This window comes from Crassostrea angulata, chromosome 8 (assembly GCF_025612915.1).
Source record: "Crassostrea angulata isolate pt1a10 chromosome 8, ASM2561291v2, whole genome shotgun sequence".
NCBI lineage: Eukaryota > Metazoa > Mollusca > Bivalvia > Ostreida > Ostreidae > Magallana > Magallana angulata.
The window spans coordinates 39,306,145-39,327,057 of NC_069118.1; the positions used below are offsets into that span (position 1 = coordinate 39,306,145).

General features: G+C 31.4%; 2 protein-coding genes across 2 annotated transcripts; both read right to left on the reverse strand.

The window, feature by feature from the left end:
- Nucleotides 1-517: 517 nt before the first annotated feature.
- Nucleotides 518-4,198, reverse strand: LOC128159861 (uncharacterized). Its single transcript, XM_052823079.1, has 2 exons — nucleotides 3,464-4,198; nucleotides 518-2,471 (listed from the first exon to the last, which is right to left on the reverse strand). The coding sequence occupies exon 2, from the start codon at nucleotides 2,469-2,471 to the stop codon at nucleotides 750-752; it is 1,722 nt and encodes a 573-aa protein (XP_052679039.1). The 5' UTR covers nucleotides 3,464-4,198; the 3' UTR covers nucleotides 518-749.
- A 5,575-nt stretch (nucleotides 4,199-9,773) lies between these two features.
- LOC128159869 (metalloproteinase inhibitor 4-like) lies at nucleotides 9,774-17,439 on the reverse strand. Its single transcript, XM_052823083.1, has 5 exons — nucleotides 17,229-17,439; nucleotides 16,163-16,260; nucleotides 11,061-11,169; nucleotides 10,745-10,848; nucleotides 9,774-10,525 (listed from the first exon to the last, which is right to left on the reverse strand). The coding sequence occupies exons 1-5, from the start codon at nucleotides 17,383-17,385 to the stop codon at nucleotides 10,361-10,363; spliced, it is 633 nt and encodes a 210-aa protein (XP_052679043.1). The 5' UTR covers nucleotides 17,386-17,439; the 3' UTR covers nucleotides 9,774-10,360.
- Nucleotides 17,440-20,913: the final 3,474 nt, after the last annotated feature.

A 20,913-nucleotide genomic window follows, 5' to 3' on the forward strand; every position in this document is an offset into this window, starting at 1 on the left:
AAAAGAGTAATTCGCAGGACTTATTCTTCAATCAAACAAATGTTATACTAAAGGTATTTGAAATTTTGGTCACCTATAGGGGCATTCATGGCGTAATGACACATCTAGTTTCTGTATAAATAAGTGTATTGAGTTCCTTAAAAATGGTTGTATCGAGTTTGAAAAATTTTAAGAAATGAAAGAAAACGAAAATTATCCCAGTACAACTCTTAATTTCTAACAATTTCCTTTAAAATTTACACCAAAAGGGTTGTCAAACAGACATTATCTAAAGAATATCAGATATATATATAAAAAAAATTGGGTAATCATAATTATCAAGAATTTAAATTCTTAACAGCAAAAGGAAGGGCGTATTTATTGACACACGATTTAAATATTTGGTGGATTTATATTTTAAAATTCTGAATGTAACAAATGTATACTAAACAAATATAATTTTTTATGTGTAGGTAAGTTTTAAAAAGTTAATATATTTTATAAACCTATTGCACCAATTAAAATAACAATACCATATACTACTAATGAAAAAAGAGGAGTGTTAATACCTGTTTATATAATAGTTAACTCTTCATCAATGAAATTATTCTAGATATATTTACAAATTAACATACACAGGTTAATATGAATGATGTGTACTCCAACGTACACTGTAGATACTGGTCACTGTACACTATCACTGTGTTGTTACATTGTCTTACAACATACACACAGTACATACATGTAATTATTGTATGGATATGCAATGTTCACTGTAGATACTTGTATACTGATACTTTGTTACCCCATTGTCCCACCCAGAGATTGTTCTCATCGTCTACACACACACTACAAAACATCCCTAACCATTGCTCTGAGGTAAGTAGAAAAGATAACAATTGACCGTCCTGATCCAGGAGATAAACTGTGTCAGTGTAATCATCACACACTAGGATGTGACCGAGTACATCAGTACATATTCCAAAAGGAGTAAACACTGACTCCCAACCTGAGTAGGAGAACCTGTGTTGTCCTGATTTATCCACCACCACTACAGCATGTTTGTCATAGTCTGATACACAGATATCACCATTGATGTTTTCTGTGATGTAGTGTGGGTAACTATACAGTTCATGTCCTTTGTTGTCTCTCTTTATGTTCTGTATTTCTGTCCCTGTCTTGTTGTACCTGGTGACTTTAGCCTCTTCATCCTTTCTCATCCCCACCAGTATGTCCCCGTTGATGTGAGAGGAGTGTATACTCCATGGTCTCCAGTCTTCCGTTTCAATGAATTCAGTGATTGTATTATCCGGTGTTATCCTATTGATGACTTTGTTGTCTTTGTCTGTATAGATCAGATCCCCGTCCTGTGTGACTGTGTGGTAGCCGTCCAAATTACCACTGGTTTGTATAGTCTGTAGCTTATTCCCTTGTAGATCTGTTTGGAAAAGGTTATAATCACTGACCCAGATTCTGCCTGATTTACCCAGTGATATATGATATACATCACTAACACCTGGTACTGTGAACTCCCTGACCATGGTGACAGAGGAAGACCGAGACAGTGTTTTTTTCACGTTAGATTTCTCTCTGTTGTGTTTTCTCTGTTTCCCTGTAGGTTTCAGCTGTGTAGAGGCAGTCTCCATGGGTTTTATTTTTCTTTTCTCTGGTTTATAGTTTGGAACAGTTATTTTACCCAGTAGTTTTTCGACATCTTTCTCGCTGTATTGACCAGCAGTAAATACGGGATATACAGGTTTGGATGTCTCTGGTATGGGTCTTATGATCAAATTTTCAGATTTGAGGGCAAATGTTAATTGTTCTATGTTTGAAGGAGATAGGTAACCATAATATGTTTTGATTAAATCATTGAGATAGTTGATGTACTCATCTATTTCTTGGTTTTGACCGTTTAATGTTTTTAATAATGACTGTTCTATTTTGTTGACTTGTTTTATCTTTTCAGATGTGACTGTGTCTACCATCTTTTTCACAGCCTCAGTTTGAGCCTTCATGGATGTTCTTAAGCCTTCTGTTATCTTCTTTATTTCTGTTACATCTCTCCTAATTTCCCTTTTCAGATCTTGAGAAGTAGGCTCAAAATAGCTTCGAATTTTAGTAATTTCTGCATGACAAGATGAACATTTTTCAGTGAAGACCATTTCTAGGTCGGTAAACAGATGGCCGCGGTGTTTTGTTGTGGTTCCGCATTTTGAGCAAAGAGGAATCTTGCATTCCTCACAGAGAAGATTTATGTCTTTTGTGGGGTGGATCTTGCATTTCTGCATAGGAAGCTGACGTTTGCGTTGCTTATAAGGTACTACTTCGTGGTCCTTGGTTTCTGGACTCTTCTGATGTTCATCTCTGCATTGTTCACACATTGGGTGGTGACATTCATTGCAGTAAAACTGGCAGTTCTTCTCACAGTCTTCAGTTCCACACACCAAATAATGCTGGGCGTCGGGTGGTATTTGGGACTCAGATAGTGCCATCTGAAATCAGAAAAGTGCAATTAACTGAAAGGAAGCTGCACACAACATGTATTTATTTTGCTTTCAAGAAACATTCAGAAGACAATCATTTCTACCTGCCCCTCCCCCTCCCCCCACACTCATACACACAAACGATATGCAAGCAAATGTTTAATCTCAGAACAGTATATGCACATTTTGACATCTACCAAGAACTTGTTCATTCCTTATCATTAGTATCTTTTCCATTTTGGCTAGACATATCTGGTGCTTAACTGAAACTTGATATTTTTCATTAAGCAATGTACATAATCATACTTGGATCCAGAATATTTTCCAGGAGATGGACTCCTTCATGGAATTGTGTTTTCCGGTTGGGAGGCTTGTTTCTGACCCATGTCATTATTTTTTTTTTTAGCTCCATGTCATTTTTTTTAGCTGTATGTTTACTACGGATTATTTCGTGATTTAGGGAATTTTATGGTTTTTATAGGTATGAATTTTTTTTTGGAGTTAATGGTATACTACCCCCCCCCCCCTTTAGGATTAGGAATATCATGATTTTTGGAATTGGGCTTTTTTTTGCTTGTCAAGATTTCTGATGATTAGTGTAGCCCTCCTTCGACTTTCAATTAGGACCCCCCCCCCCCTTGGAATTATTTTCTGGATCCGTGCATGTACAACAATTGGTTAACGTATTAATATAGTTTTTGTAACCCCCCCCCAAAAAAAAAAAAAGAAACAACCCACCCCCCCAAAAAAAAACCAAAAAACTAAAACAAACAAAAACAAAAAACACCCCAAAACTGGTTGCATTTACGAGACAATGGGAGCTCGATAAAATTCATGCCCCTATGTTTGAAAATAGCTACTACTTTCGGTTCAGTAATAAGAATCTATACACAACATTGTTGATCGACTTAATAATCTTGAGCTTTATCCAATATATATGTATATATGTCAACGTGTTTACACCATTACTTATCCATACATGTACACTTATTCTAACTTACCGTGTGTATCAATGTGACCTTTAAGTTATTTCAGTCATAATCGGATGGATGACGCCCTGATCATGAGATTGGAATCTTGTGTAATTTACTTCCTGGTTGTATGTTTAAACAACCAAGCGTTATGCATGGATATGCATTTGTTTAGTGTATAGGTTATGCAGGTTTAAAAAAATAAAAATTAATATAGAACTACAATGCACATAGAATGAATTCACGGATCAGCAAAAATTTCCAAGGAGGGGTAAGAGTTTGAGGCTAATTTTCGTACAAATATCTCAGTGGAGTCGATGAGATAAAATGAGATGGGGGGGGGGGGGGGCTAGACTTATCAAAAACAACATGTAAATATAACTACATTGCACCACAGGAGTTGGCGATTTTATCAATTTGTTGCAAATATATGAGAAACAGGCAAAATTCTACCAGTGAGCTTCGCGAGCGTAGCGAGCGAATTGACAGGATGGCAAAGAGTTTTTTTTAGATTTTCTTTATTTTGCTACCCAGCCGACATTAAACACCAATGATCAACTCTGTGGTGTTATTTTATCAATTCCTCGCATTTATTTCCCGTAAATTATCCCTCAAAATCATTTTAAATCCATATTTCTCCATGGCCACATCTCGATCTTAAACAGCGGCCATTGTCAATTTCGTGTGACGTCACACTCATTGTACTGATATTTGAATCATGAAATATTATGATACTGATTTCTTGTTGATGCAAGTTTGATGAAAACTTGTTGAAGATGCGGTTATTTCATCCATATAAATGTACATACGAATGAAGAACGTGTTATCTATCTATCTATCTATCTATCTATCTATCTATCTATCTATCTATCTATTTACACAGCCTCTAGGGGTGTCGGAGACCAAACCGCCCCCGGAAAATTCAAAATTTTTAAATTTTCATAGTGAAATTACCAAAAATATGACTGCCGTCATGAGAAAAGGGCCGTTGTCTTTTGACGCCACAATGCTCAGAAAACGACGTCAAAGTAGTGGCATTGTAAACGCTTTTTTTTACTTTCTGTTTCTGTTTTTTTTTTCTGCCTCTGTGTTGTGTTTTTGGAATAACTAGAGTCTGGCCTTGTTTTAATACCACGAGTAATATTTTCCCGTCAAATATTACATGTACATGTTGATTAAAGAAATAAACATTTAATGAATGAAATATACACATGTGACGTCAATATCTACACATTTCGAACGCGTAATATTGCACACAAGTTGATGCTGAGATATCATAAAGGTGCTGCTTTTTCATCCGCTATGAACCTTAAACACCACATTTTCCATTCTGGTGTGTGATGAAAATCTGCTCTAATTTATGAAATCACTTTTTTATGAATCAGCGTTAGAAACCAAAGGCCCGTCTCGCATACGCTTACTTATTGCGAGACTGGCCGTGGAATATAAAGTATTTTGAGTAAAATTGCGAGGCTTTAGTTTGCATGAGCAATACATGTATGATTTATTAAAGTAAAAAAAAAACCTACACTGCACACTCGTTGTTGATAAGAGAGGTCGAAGTCTGAGACATACCGAATCGAGGCAGAGCAGTATTTTTCAAATCTTACAGTTTTCTGTGCAGTAATTACTATGAAACAAAACAAGTCATATATTTCAAATCATATGTTTGGAAGTTCACCTCACTGGAGACGATTCTACCCTTTTAAAATTAGTCGGAAGGAACACGAGAGAAGCGGCTATGGCTCAATTATAGTGCTAGTGCCAACATACAAAATAAATTCTCGCATATTCTATTACTAAAGAATTTGCGATCAAGTTTTGAATTTATTTAACGAATTAAACCGCGTTTAACTAACGGATTCGAAGAGTCTGAGAGATATTTTAATAGCGTAAAAATCTACTCTGATATATTGCATTTGATTTCATGGAAAAATCTGATTCTTAGTGACATTTTCATGTAAAAGGCCTTTAATGAAACAAAATAAAAGGATATACTTGTACGAATGAAAAACTTGTTTATTATTTGAGCGCAACATATTTTGTTTTCTTGTGCAATTTAATAACCCTAATCCACATGCATGTTTTGTGTACTTTTTTGAGCTATTTTACGTAACAAAAAAAAAGTCATAACATGCCTGAAAACTCACCTCATTTTCATGGATTTATTGCATTATATATAATTATATTCATCTCAATTCAGTTACATACATGATTCAAAATTCCTTAAACTAAACAGATTTGTAAATGCAGTCATTTTACTACTATGCTTTTAATATGAAGTTGATATAATTGCCGTTTTATAAATCAATTCATGTTTATCGATAAATATAAACACTACATGTGCGATATTTACAATTAATAACATGCATGGTTGTACAATTTATCTTCGTAGATGATGGTTTCTCATCTTTTCTTTTTTAAATCATATAGGTAACAAATTTCGACGATACTGAAGTCAATGTTTATGTGTGTTTGTTACAATGTACAGCAATAAAAAAAATCCGAGAATCGCGATTTTTCTTAAAACTTCAGAATACTATATGCAACTTTATGCACTCTATATAGTCTATCATTTAATTTTTCATTTTTTTTGTTGAAATTGATAATCATTTGGCCGTTAAATTCAATGAGAGAGAGAGAGAGAGAGAGAAAGAGAGAGAGAGCGAGAGATTTCTTTCATCGTGTAACATCGATAATAAGAAAATTAAATTTAGTGAACACGTAAAAATGTTACTTCTCACTAAGTATAAGCTACATCTATCGGCACTGTACTACCAATTAGTGCTAAAGAATGGACATAATTAACGCAGAAATCTTACTGAAATTTACTTGCAATCTTGCATTTAAAAAAAAGTGAATAATGCTTGTATATAATTAATTATTTCAACGATTACAATATGTGGTTTATTATAAAAATCGCAATACAAAAATACAACGGTACGCCTGAACTTACAAAGCGATTAAATAGAAGTGTAGATTCACCAAGTGGGGTGGCTTTTGTATTTTATTGGTCTCCTATTTGAAACACTTAATTGGGTGTATACGAGTACATGTATATTTAAACAATAAACATAAACAAAAGGTGGTGATCTTTACCGAAAAAATTAACGTAACCCGCGTTCTGTAATGTGGTTATCTTTATAGCCCGCTGGCATCACCAAAGAAAGCATTTAATTGTTGATATTTATATCTTTCCTTTGATAAATTAATGAATTGAATTGATCGTAAAAAGTACGTAAAAGTCACTAGATTATTGTTAATGTACACCAGTATGTTAGATGAATGCTGTAGCCAAAGCGTCTTATACGGGAATTTGAGTTTGGCATTTTCATGATTAATTCGTGCAAACCGTGATTTTTCTTCGGTTGCTGAAGATTTTGACCGATCGATAAACTGTATGGTTAGAACTGGAGCGAGTAGATTTCAGTCCTGTCTGTTTCTATACAGCTGTGAATTACAATCAATTTTCGTAAGAGATAGAGGGATTCATACTTTGTGGATATAAGTTTAAATCTATAAAACTAAGATGCCATTTTTGTTAAAAAAAATTCTCTCAAATCAACTGTCTGCATGTTTGTAGTTGTAAATTTTCAGTGAGACAGTCAAAGCCGATTTTTTTCCCACCGGTAATTTTATAAGAGTTATGTGTTGATAAGGTATAAAAGAGAAGAGAAATCACGAAAATAATTTAACACCATAACTTCCGAGGTTCAAAAACAGCTATTGATTTTAAACTTGCTTCAGAACTATTAAGATACTAGTACTTAAAAAGCAATATAAGTAAATGTGCGATAAAATTTCTGTGCAAAAGGTTTATCAAAAAGAATAAATATTTCTATTTTCGAAAATAAACACGTGTATATAATTTGACTATGCCCCCAAAATTGTGGACACATAGGCATCGAGTTTGACATCTTTATATATGTTTTTTACATGTTTGCTTATTTGCTTCTCGCCAGCTTAAATAATTTTGATGTATTTAAAGGTTGGGGAGAAGTTTGATATTTTTTTCCTTTAAATATCCTTCATCTACTTTTCTTATGTTGGGAGGGGGGTTGCACGTGGATTCATCGGAAGTGTATCTGGATTAGCTGCATAACTTTAATTACATCTGGATATTCAAAATGTTTTGTTCTCTTATTTTAAAACTGTAAGAAATCTAGAATTGTAGAAAATTATTAATTAATTCTACTTCAAACAACTAAACACGATAAAAGGAAGTATAAAAGAAAAAAAAATGCAAATCAAAATTGGACGTTGGTGACGTCGTGACGTTTTCGACGAGCTACGTCAAAGCCGTTTTAACATCTCTTACTAAAATTATCATAAAATGCTTAAAACAAAAAAGATCTAGAATATCTTTGTATAATTGTATTCAGAAAGAGTTGACCAATCGGAATTGACAAAAAACTGAGTTTGTGAAATTTTGACCTTAAGTGCCCTTTTCTCATGACTTCCACGGAAAACTCGAATATCAATCGGACCCCCCCCCCCTTTTGAAAAAAATTCTAAAATTGCGCATGTGCCTTTCTTTCTTTCTTTCTTTCTTTCTTTCTTTCTTTGAACCCATGCAGTAATAAATTCACAAGTAACATCTGCGTCTCGCTGTCATAATCATATCACTTTACTTTAATTTCGCAACAATTTTTAATGGAAAGGTTGCGATCGTTATAAATTGAAGGACAGCTTATGGCACATAGTATATAATCGATAATTAACAGATAAATAAATAGCTATTCTGTTACAGATACTATAATGACAATTTAAATCCGCCCCGAATTTAAAATTAATTAGGATCCTCTTCTCGAAGGTGCTTTTTGGGAGTTGATTTTAATCAACTCTCCTATGCAGTTACACAGACAAACCGAAAGTGAAACAGTGTTTGGACCTCAGCACAAATCATCGCTGCTGACAAGACTTAGTTCTTGAGAATAATTGATAAATTCGATGTAATGTATGCTAATTCTATGTATTTCTAAATACATTGAAAATAGTCAGATTTAAAATGGTGCGAACAATTTAAATATTTTTTGTAGTCGTATGTATTCCTACGCCAGAGTTCAATATAGTCTCGTTCAATTCGACGCTCGGCTGTCTCCTTGTCGGAGATTTACGGTGTCAGCCGAGCGTTTGGTTGAACGAGACTAGAGTTCAATATTGCTTGGATCCATACAATTTTCGACAAATATTTCTATCACTGATACATAGTTTGATTGAATAAATTTTATCTTTTAATATTATTTAACATGATTCATATGGGGGTTTCTCGACATTCTTGGCGAAAAAGTCCAAAAATTCATAATATACAAATTTGTGTAATTCATTCAAATTAGAAAATACATGTACTAAGTCTTGTCATGCAAAATAACATACGTATCATTGATTTTAAAATAAATATACATCGACAATTTAAAATCAACTCCCGTCAGTTCTTCAGTACTTTGATTCATAAACGCCCTGACAAATATAATTAAGTATTCTCGACGAATATAAATAGAGCGTTAAGAATTAAGTCATATATATATATATATATATATACAGTGTATATATATATATATATATATATATATATATATAAGATCTGTCTAAACATTTCACCTGACGATATTTCAAAGACAGTCGTTACAAAACTTAATAATTATACTAGTATTCCATGTTTACCTGTGTTTTCTAATTTAAAAACAATATAGTAACAAAGGCCGATAAAAGATTAAATAACATATAATCGAATAATTATTTCATCAGCATAACAATACAAATCACCAGTTTTTGGATCGTAAAATAATAATTCAAAATAGTACATAAACGTTATACATAATACATGCATTTAGCTTTAGACACAAAATAAAATGTAAAATCATAATATCAAATGATCACATAACAAGAAATGAACATATGAGCAACTTTAAGTAATAGTAAAATGAACGGAGAAAAACAATGCCCTACAAAAATGATTCAATATTCTTGGGAAAACTGTTGTGGTATTGTACATTGGTGTTATTTAAATTAATATGACATTATATCGATTTGTGAAAAAATATAACCGTTTACTTGTTCCTATTTCGCTAGATTACTGCTGCATCCATATAATATCATTGTGTTTTTTTGTTGTTGTTTATTTGCAGTGGGTTGGAATGAATTAGCTAAATATATAAAACAATATGATAAAATTGCCCTACAAAATACTGCTCACACGTGGAACGAATAGAATTTCAACTTAATCAATATATTCTTCAATCGTTTGCCATGAGAGTGCAACTTAATAAATAACCTGTGTATTTAATAAAAAATAAATTACGTGTTTATCAGTAGATATTTGAATATCCCAGGGTCTTTGTCTATGATAACACTACTAATCGAATACAGTCAAATAATTTCAAATGACGTGTTGTTGAGACCCAAGCGGGGTTTGCGTACTTAAGCTTATTTTAACCAAACCACTGCTGAAAATAATTTAGATATAGTAGTCATAAAGCCCTTTTGGTTTCATTAGATTTGATCACACCCTAACCAAAATTATGGCCTCACAATACTCAAAGATTGATTCCTTATTTCTCAATCAATGTTTTAAAACGGTATAGTATAAATGAACAAAACAAATTTTGTTAATAATAAACAATGCAAGCCTTGCACCTAGTAAAATTTCATGTATACGCACATTTGTATGCTTTGAAACAAACATGTTATGATACGCTTGTAAGAACAATGAAAAGACAAGAAATAAAGGAGTTTTATACACTAGATATTTCATTGAAATAGAGACAAAAAATAATGATACGGATAACTTATCTTACAATATATACAACGTGATAAAATAAGACAATAAGTTTTTTACAATTACCAATTTTATCCCATAAATTTACAACTCGCAAACACATGTTCAAAAGAAACCCCACGTGTATAGTTGCTTGTTCGTGGCTATATCTAGCATGGTTCAACTAAGTTCCAGTGACAGACGCCATCGGGATCTTTTTTACAAACTCCTGATTTAAAGCTACACGTCCCCCTAGTTGGAGCGATGCAAGTTTCATCTGTCTTGGGTGGGGCTGGATTTACTATTGGAATAGTCCAAGTTCTGGGGGTGAACACCTTGAAATTAAAAAAAAACTGTTCAAATATTTTATGGACACTTACAAGTACCCTTAACCCGGGGTTATGTCTGTAATTTCCAAAAGTAGTTATGTGTAAGATTTATCTTGGTTAATGTATTTGAGGGAAAATGTACAACATCAACCATTAATATCATATACATGTACAAATACTAAAACATTAACACATTTTGTTTTTCAGGAAGATTACAACACTAACCTTGCATCCGCAATCTATATTCTGAAGTAACGAGGAATAAATAGGCTTCCAGAACTTGACTCCGGCACAGGGTGCCGCTCTCAACGCTGTTTCGTCTTTGTATCCTGCACATAGAATTATAGAACGTAGTTATTTGAACTGTAACATTGTTTAGCAAAAGGTTCTGCCAAGCTCTTTTTTAAAATCATAGTTTATTTGATAAAGAAAATTAAAAATAATTGTAAACTCAATATCTTTAAGGGGTAGCCTGTATTCAATGTCTTTCATGTACAAGCATAGTATACGCTAAAGCTGTTTGATCCATGTGAACTCTTACCGGATATGAGATAGTCCTGATCTAGTTTCAGTTCCTGGGGACCACAGGAATGGGCGGGGCCTGGAGTACTAATCAGTACTCTGTTTCCAAGCAGGAACATTTCTTGACCCTGCACAAAGAAGGAATTTTATCACATTAACCAAAAAAATATTAAAATCAATTATGAAATATCCATGATTTTCAATTGGAATTTAACAAAATCAAAATAAGTTCTTTTGTCTGAATGTACTCATGCTCTTTCATATAGGTGAACGGATTTCTGCACGTACTTTCAGCAGTCACATGCATGTTACAAATTTACATTTTTGAAAAAAAATCCAAGTTTTCTGTGCTTAAAAGTTTTAAAACTGTATAATATTTAAATTATTAAGATATCTTTCCTGATATAAAATTCTATCAATGATATATCCCCTGAAAGTAATTTCTTAATAATTTACATTCCTTTTGCAATTCTTAAACTTGTATTTGATTTTTCATCTGTTTTATGAAAAATTACCGTCCAGAGTTTTGATACAATTGAACTTCATTAGATTATTTTAATCAATTTATATTTTATGAAACCCATTGTTATTCACACAATTAATATCATCATTTATTTTAGCTTGCGTTGGACATCTAACATAGAATTGAACCACGAAGGCAACGTTGCCTGTTAAAAAAGGTAAATGAAGTTATAATTGCATTTTTAATTACCATCAATTAAACCATTTTCCGAAAAAGGTGACATGTACTTGGGCCTCCGACGCCTTTTAAAAAAACCAAATTAATAAAACTAGGTTTTCTCCCTCTATTGCCGCCGTCATTTTTTATGTGTCTTATTAATAGGTTAACGAGTTGTTTTATCGCAATAATGCACGCAAATTTTATGCACCTTAAACGGTTTCATATTTAATTACGAAGATCTCTTATTTATATGTTTTGATTGTCGTGAACAGACGAGGTTAGAACTAACAGGATTATCTTAATATATCATAACGTACAGGCAATGTCTATGGCTGGTACACAGGTACGTGTTTATTCTATTAGTATACTGGTCGAAATTATCTTGCTTTTTTTATTTTATAATATCCAGTGGCATGGCTAATGACCCCCTATTATTGTAATGAACCAAAGGTCAAATTTTGTATTTTATAAGAAGAGAGAATTCTCCGTACATGTAAATATTTTATTTTTTTATTCTGTGTGTAAACGTATTATTGATATGTTGATATAAATCCCCCAGTTTGTGATGAGTGTGAGTCGTACTTGGCGGGTCTAAAATAAATTACTCTTGATGTAGAAAAGGGTCATTTATATTATAATTGTAAGTTAGAAAATATATAACCAAAATTACATCCATTAATACCTAATATACATGTACATGAAACATTATAGTCAATTCACATTTAGTTATACTATATCAATTACATGTATAAAAAATTATGAATTTGTTTTTTTGTTTTCTATTTTACGATGTGTTGCGTACCGTGAATAAATCATAATTGACCTATATAAATAACAATTGTCTCATAAAAGCAATAATTCTCATAGATAAAATAAAAAGTAAATACATTTTTAATACATGTATTAAGGCAGTTTTTTGTCTTGTTAATGAAAAGAAATAAAAAAAAACCAACTTTCTAAAACGGAAATTTAAACAAAAATTTATTTTGAGTTTTAACATGTGAATGTACTTAATTATTTTTTTTTCCCAATTCGTTGTACAATTTTAATTTAATATAAGTTTGACATGCTTTAAGACATCTGTAAAAATGATCAAAGCTAGATTTTAATAATACGGATCATATATAGTGATGAGAAGCAAAATTATCGTATTTCGAGTATTTTATTCGCGTCTGACGGTCAATCTGAATATCATAATACAATATTTCGTCGTGGTTCTCCACATGCGGCTGAAGTATTTACCAAGAATGCCATTTTCTAATAGGGGTTTTTTTTTCGCTAGAGTTTGTTTAAACATTACTGTCCACCCCGTTAAATCATTTTTGTTAACAAAAAAAAAAAGGGAAACCCCATGAAAATACTATATAATTATGTGAAAAAATAGTTAAAACTCATATTTATAAACGGTTCTTGTAAAGTGTATTTTTTCTCTTTATAAATATTGTTAATTAAAGTGTGATATTTTATTCAAATCACAGAATCCATTAAGGCGTGAAGAAACGAAAGGTGATAAGAGGGATAACTCTTTATGGAAAAGATTTTTTTTTTATTTTTCCGTTACACGGTGGCCGGTGTGATTAATGTATATAACCTCCTTGTTAGTGCTGTTTTTAAAGTATAATGGTTGCCTTTTTAATCTTTAGTGTAATGAAGAAACACGAACAAAAAAGCAAATCAAACTCCATAGTTTAGTAAAAACCATATAACGTTACTGTTTAAATATATGTACATGTATGAACTATTGATAAAATTTGTTTTATTTGCGTATTGTGTTTAATTATTTGTTTTTGGTGGAATTTTTGCTTGTGTGTTTCTTTTTCCCCTTTTTGTGAAAAGTTTTTACTTATTTGTTTTACATTCCTATTTCTGTTGGAAACCGTACATTACCTTAAAACATAGCGGAAAATTACGTCAATGTCAAATATAAGTACTTGTATGTCACGATTAAGTTATTTGCTTAGAGACTTTAATTCTTCTTTCATTTGATGCATCCAACTTATCAGATGTTGTGTCAACATTCATCTATGCCAAAACATGAACTGACTAAAGAAGAATTTTCTAATGTTTATGAATTATTTTAAACGGAGATCGAAATCTTGAAAGAAGTTTTAAAAAGATAATATAGGACCGTAAAATTATTGAGTAAATTCATATTTTAAAAGGTAAACTAATTTCATGCTATGATACACAAACTCATATTCATTTCCATTAATATTTATCTTTATTAAAAGAGTTCGTTTGGATTGTTTTGATTTTTAACGGGGCATTATGTTTAAAGATTAATATTTCAGGTTATGTCCATATGGACGGCAAACGCTTTTAGACACCTGTCCACGAGTGCGCATTGCTGCCTTGGCATATGCAAAATTATCTCTCTCTTGTTATATGCTTGAAATACAGTGAAAACAAGAATTATCAGCCGACCGCTATCCTTTCTATCTTTTGGCAAATGGACATTTGATAACAGATTGCATTTACATTGAAATTGTACAATCCAACATTTGCTAGGAGACAATGTTTGTGTCAATGTGTCTGTCCACTTGCAAATAGTAAAGTGACTTGGAAAATTAGGGTCACTTTTCGTAACCCAATCACGTAACGATCTTTAGTTAAAACTACAGACAGACACTTACATAAACAATTTTGAAATGGTTTATGATACATTTATAATCAATTATTGATCAATTATACATTTATATCAATTTTCAGCTAAATTGAACAGCTTAAAAGTTGCACATCTTAAAAAACCAAACATTTATGCAGAGTCTTTCGTGGTTACTTTGAATTTTTTTACGAAATGTCGTCAAGATCCAGATTTCGAAATGAAAATTAACTATTTTTCATTAAGATGGCCAGCTTTGCACGCTCTCATTTGTTATGACGTCATTAGACAAATTACAAATTGCCATGCCTTTCCACCCTTTAACTTGAAAGTAATCTCTTGACTTCAACATTTCTATATCTTGCTCAATTTTCTTCATGATATATCGCCATAGAAATCCAAAACCCTGATAGCTTTTAATGAAACAAAAATTTCAGATAAAAAATGATTGAATGTGTTCAAATTCGCTTCTCTGGCAGTTTTATTTTCCTTTTAAACATGTCAATACTCCCAGGATGAACCTCTGCTTGTTAATAGAAAGGTACATGAAAGGTAGAGCTATGCCAGTTAGTCAACTATTGGTAACCTTTTTGTCCCCTTTCTGTTAACTGAAAGAGACAGAGCCCCATCCCTTGTTCGCTTGACAATACTCTAGATAAGATAATTTTCCAACACTTTGATTAATAAAAGCATTGTAGCTTCTTATCGACAATCAGCTAATTATTTTAGGTAGCTGTATAGACACTAGCCATTTTAGGAATATATCTTAATTAGAGCATTAAACAATTTCAAATTCAAAGATTTAAAAACTTCAAATTTTAAATTTGATTATGTCAATTTCATTCTGAAACTGACGTTTCTATGAATAAAATTATAATTGAATCCTTCTATTTGATAGGGTGATTAATATTCATAAATTTGAAAGATAACACCATATAATAAACTTGTCTTTATGCTTGTTCAGAAGTGTTTGAGAGTTGTCAAGCCTGCCGCAAGAGCTCTACATTTTTATAACAGTACGCTGTCTGGCAATGAACGTGCCAACCAGTGTCTATTTATTTTAGAATTCCTTCCATCAAAAAACTTACTAATAAAGTCAACCACTCTTTCCATTTGTTAATTAAAACAAAAAAACAATCACCACTCTGAATAAATTTAAAACTTTTAGATCCATGTGATGTCTCGATAATGTGCGCAAGTTCGAAACACGCATGTCTAATTTATCATATGTTTAAAGAAAATAAAATAATGTTGAATATTTGCTTATTTACAGACGGTAAATCAGACTACAAAACTTGGAATAAAATGAGAGGTCGTTGACTTTGCTTAAATAACATAGAGCCAGTTGGGGAAATTTTCTAAAATAATTTCACTTTTGATTTATCTATATATAGGTGTGCTGGTCATTGATAATATGCTGATTAGGTGTTAATCAAGAATTAGAGTAGCATGGTGCGACGCATTAGATATACCATTTTTCCTCTTTAAATGTGCATATAATTTAAAATCTAACACATCCATTTTTGCAACAAAGGCTTTCCTAATTTCATAATGAAACAGTTACAATTTTATCTGTAGAATTCTTTATGCGTATATTATTCCAATTTATATTATATTTTTATGTTACTTAATCAAACTATATTTTGAACTTTTTCAAGAATTAGAAGCCCAAATGGTGAGATAAGTGAGATCTTTTTTTTATGACATTCATTCACCAATTTTTATATTTGATTTACAGACGAGTCAATTGTTACCCATCAAATTGACAAAGGGAACTATGAAGTTTAATTTTCAAATGGGTCAGTTTTAAATATTGTTAATGCAACATAGAACTCACCTTGTAAACATTAGAAATATTAACTCTGTAACGCAGCCATGAATCAAATCCATCGGGGGTTAGAAGCTCCTCCTGTTGATGAACTTTTGCTTTAATTACTGCAAATAAACACAAATTCATGATGTATTGAAACAATTTGTTGGGAAAAAACCCCAATACTTGCACTAGAAATTTATATAATTTTTAAAACAAAACAATTTTCACTTCATAATTCAGTTGAAAGATACATTCAAATAAATTCATGTTTTTTTTTATTATCAAAGTAGGGCATTAAATTCAATCTTCGAAATAAAGATACAGATTATTCTTAGATTATACGAGTGCACCGGTTAAGTACATAAAAATAACTGAACAATCGGATGTAATAGAGTGCGTCAACCAAAGCTTGAGCCAAATTAATTATTATCAGGAAATATTTGTTAAATTATTTTGAATGAGAACTATTTGGTCTTAAATGCAAAAGATATGCACAAGGTAATTTAATAATGTTTAACGTTAATAAAGTTTAGATTAAGAATGTAAATTACACAGATTAATTATCTCTACATTTGACAGGAACAATTCTATTGGTTCAATTTATTAACTGAGCCATAAAATATCATTTGCTACATAGTAAAAACAACGTTTATTAGCAATATAACAACAGCTGATGCTTGCCAAACAACCCCTGCGTGCGATTTTTAACAGCTTGGTGGACACTAATCAGAAATTGAATTAAATTCATTCAAGGTGATGAATTGGTACGCTGATTACCCTAACATTCTTGGCATTATTTCTATCATTATCTTTGAGGAACCGGGACTCTAAATTCAGTTTTATATTGTCTTTTCAATTTTTTTTTTACATTAAAAGAAAAAAAGAAGACAAAACTGTAACAACAAACTGCGTCAGCCATTAATTCAATTTTTCAGCTTGCATTCTAGTATTGTGGCTTAAAGTGTGTGTTTGCATTAAATTGCTAAAAATGATTAACGTATAAAATACTAAGAAAAGGTTAAGTAAAAAAAAAATATTTTTCTGTAGACAGAATCTAAAAAAAATCACAACAAAATATACAATACATTACCAAAACTTGAGGCACAGAAATCCGTTTGAATATGGGATGGAAAGCAATCGCAGCATAATAAGACTTGGAACTCGCTTAGAAGAAAAATAAATAGAAAAATCAGTCTTTGCCCCATGTCTTCAGCTGGTCTCTTAGAGATGAATGCCGATAGCCCCATGTATAAACCGACAGATATATCTCCTTTGTACCGGAAACGTCACGAAATATCAGACACACAATTGAAATGGGAACTAAAAAGACAAGAACAATCGTTTTAAAAATAATCGCTGCAAACTCTCTCATTTTTTAACAGAATCCATTTTCTAAAACGTGTGCACTGCGATAATATTGAATTTGGTGACAGTTGCACTGTTTTTATGTTGAATAGTGTTAAGGTTGACCCTTCCCATTCCGAAGATTTATAGTTCCAGTGGAGGTGTACAGGAATGAATAAAGTAGAAAAAATTAATTATAGATCGTATTGCTTGTAAAACATTGCTGAAGTCCGCGCGATGTTAATAATTTAATATGATAATAAGCTTCATAATGATTTTAAATTGCTCATCAACATGAAACGATGAAAGCGATTCTAATCATGAAAATTGAGGAGACGTCAAAATGTAATAATAAGTATCCAAATTAACAAAAGTTATAAAACACAAGGTTTGTTAGGTCAAATTCAATAAAAAAAAATATCTTAAATGTGTGGAAAATATGGACATGAGATTGTTTTTACACCAGCATTATAGAAATCCAAAAATTTTAAAATTATCGTTTCTTTAACTAAACTTTTCTTTACATTTCTTTTCATTGATTTTTACCGTAAAATCATTCATTTTTCCCTTAAAAGTTTAGGCAATAAACCTGTACCTAAATAAATCTCTCACGTTTTCACATCGTTTGCGTCATTCAATGAAAATAAAAAACAAGGTTACCTTGTAGGGATAACACAGAATTTTAATATGGAACCAAGTTCTGGAAAGCACGCCCTTTCCGCGGGGGAGAAAGGATCTAGATGTCGCTCGGTCCAATACAAGTGCCCTTGCTTACTTCACTAATCACTGATTCATAACGCACGCATCACCTTACCAGAAAACAAATGAAGTGACCTAATGTTGAATATGAATCATAAATACAATGAAAATGTAAACAGACAATTAAAAAGGAATAAATATTTCAAACAAGATTGATTTTTTTAGGTGGAAATTTTTATCCTAGGTTGACCATCTGTAGTTTTATGTAATATTTCATTTGTTTACGATAGGAGGTTAACAATATTAATGACAATGTTTTTATTATCTAAAAGAAAAAACTTTCGATATATTTTCAAATACATATGACACAAATGACTTCAGTTAAACTATTTGCCGTTTTGTCAAAATCAAATCACGTATGCCTTTATTATTAACAAAATTTTCTCTTCACCAGATTATTTTTTTCTTATTTACAAACTGAAAGGATATAAATCTGTTAATTTGAAGAAAAAAACACAAGAACAATGATAAATATATGATTTTACATTATTAAATTTGGTATTTTGATTTAAACGTGTCCAAAATTATTTCTAAAAATCGTAACGTATGTTCGAGAAACTGGATTATTTCCTTTACGGTGCCAATACAGAAAGATATATCTTTAAAGTTTGATTATTACTCTTCATGTCATTATTGGTATATCGAAGCAAACACTTTAAAAACAATTACGAAAACAGATGAAATGATTTAAAACAGTAAAGGGACAGTTCCATTTCGTGACCTGCCTCAATTTATATCCCCCAATATTCATCAGTTTATTTAAATGTAGTGGAAGTCATATTTGATACATGAGGTCGGGTTCACTAACCCTTTTTAAAATACGTATTTTCTCACAAAAAAGTCTTTTTCCACATTTTATACTATGGATAGTATTAAATTGCATCATGGTGAATACGGTATATATTTCATCATAATTATATTCAGAGTCAAACAAGTTCAATGCATTGGACATGCATGTTGACTGTTTTACTGCAACAAAAACCTATTTTGTAGTCGATGAACGATTCATAGGCACTTAAACCAAAAGTTATAAAATGAATCTGAAATCTTATATTCATATAAAATTCTTGTTTCAGGTATTCTTATTCATTTCATTCTGTAAATTAAAAAAAAATATCTATTTTTAGTGTCCGATAACAGTTCGACCATTCTGGTTGTTGTCTACAGTTTCAAATATCTAAATACCTCAGAAGTGTTATAAAACAAAGCCCAAGATGTTGATAATTATTGACCACAAGAATTGCACTCAGAAGGGTTTTGTTGTAAACAATCAAGTCAGTTATTGTAGTAATCCTAGAGAGTAAATGTATGTATGGTTATATTTTTCATGAACATTTTATAATACATATGGTATTCGTATTTGGTTCAGACTTTGAAAGCCTTACATTGGGATGTTGTATTTTATATGCTATTAAAAAAAGAAAAAATAGCATTGTAGTTTTACTTTCTAATGAGAGCTGAAATTGTACATTGCTGAAGATCAAGTAAAAAAATAAGAAAATTTACTTTAGCTATTAAAATCTCCATTATTTTGTAGATAAAAACTGCGGAAATCAAATAATATATTTACACATACATATTTATTAACGTACGCTGAATACCTTCTTTGAACTGCATTGATATATATTTATTATAAAGCTAAGTTGTTTAAAAAATAATTTTACTACATAAAAAAGTGTTTTATTTTTTTTAGGTGGTATGGGACATCTGTCGATATTAAATGGATTAAAGAACATTATAATTGAAATACTTCAACCCGTTTAGAACTTCCAAATTTTACAATATTAACCAAAAAAAGCTTTTAAGATATTTGGAAGGGCAACAATTGTTAACCCCCAATCGGGATTTGAACTCACGACTTACATGTACATATTCGTAGTCTTAGATATCGTAGCCCTCTCACCCACAGCGCTACGCTGTTCGATGACAATTTCGGAAAAGAAACTACTGATATAATTACTCTTCATTTTATTGTTTCGATATACAATACGTCACAGCATGAAAGTGTCCCATACCACCTTAAACTGTATTGTCTTCCTATTGACATTTTGTTTTATGGGGGCTTGATGATGGTAACCATGTTTAGACTATGTTAATCTCCTATGGCAAAAGAGCAGTGTAAGCTGATTAAGTAGATATTTAAATACTAAAGTTAAAATAGTTGAACTTTTCTCTAGATAACAATATTTTCTGGCTAAAAGTATCATGCTTAAAACTGTTGACTATCCAGTCTCCTTAATTTCATCTGACTAACAAATGTATACCTAGCTAATGGTATTGTTTTATTTTTAAAACGCAAGCAATACGATCTTCCATAAACATAAAACAATTCATCATATATATTACTGATGAATATTGCATTTTATAAATACGTACTGATCGTTCTTGAAAACGATAATATTAATACGTACGTGCACATGTAGCTACAAAAGATCAATAATTATAAAAATGGTAACAGCCCGGCAAGGAAATAGGTATATTACCATGCTTTCAGTTATAAAATGTGTCGGGGTGTTAAATATCATAACCAGGGGCTAAATATCAATAAATTTTACTTTCTTTAAAATTATCTTTTTTACACGTAATTCCTTTCTTTGAATATCGTTATTTTTACTCTTGTTTTGTAAGCAGTTAATGATTGTCATTTTAAGCAGTTTAGTACTTAACATATT

What these genes read in the sequence shown, in the direction of transcription:
- LOC128159869 (XM_052823083.1), bottom strand. Translation starts at nt 17,385, where the DNA reads ATGGGGCTATCGGCATTCATCTCTAAGAGACCAGCTGAAGACATGGGG. An exon ending in TTTCTGTGCCTCAAGTTTTG is followed by an intron (nt 16,261 to 17,228) that starts GTAATGTATTGT and finishes GTTTATTTGCAG; the next exon opens with TAATTAAAGCAAAAGTTCAT. An exon ending in ATATTTCTAATGTTTACAAG is followed by an intron (nt 11,170 to 16,162) that starts GTGAGTTCTATG and finishes TTCTTTGTGCAG; the next exon opens with GGTCAAGAAATGTTCCTGCT.
- LOC128159861 (XM_052823079.1), bottom strand. Translation starts at nt 2,471, where the DNA reads ATGGCACTATCTGAGTCCCAAATACCACCCGACGCCCAGCATTATTTG.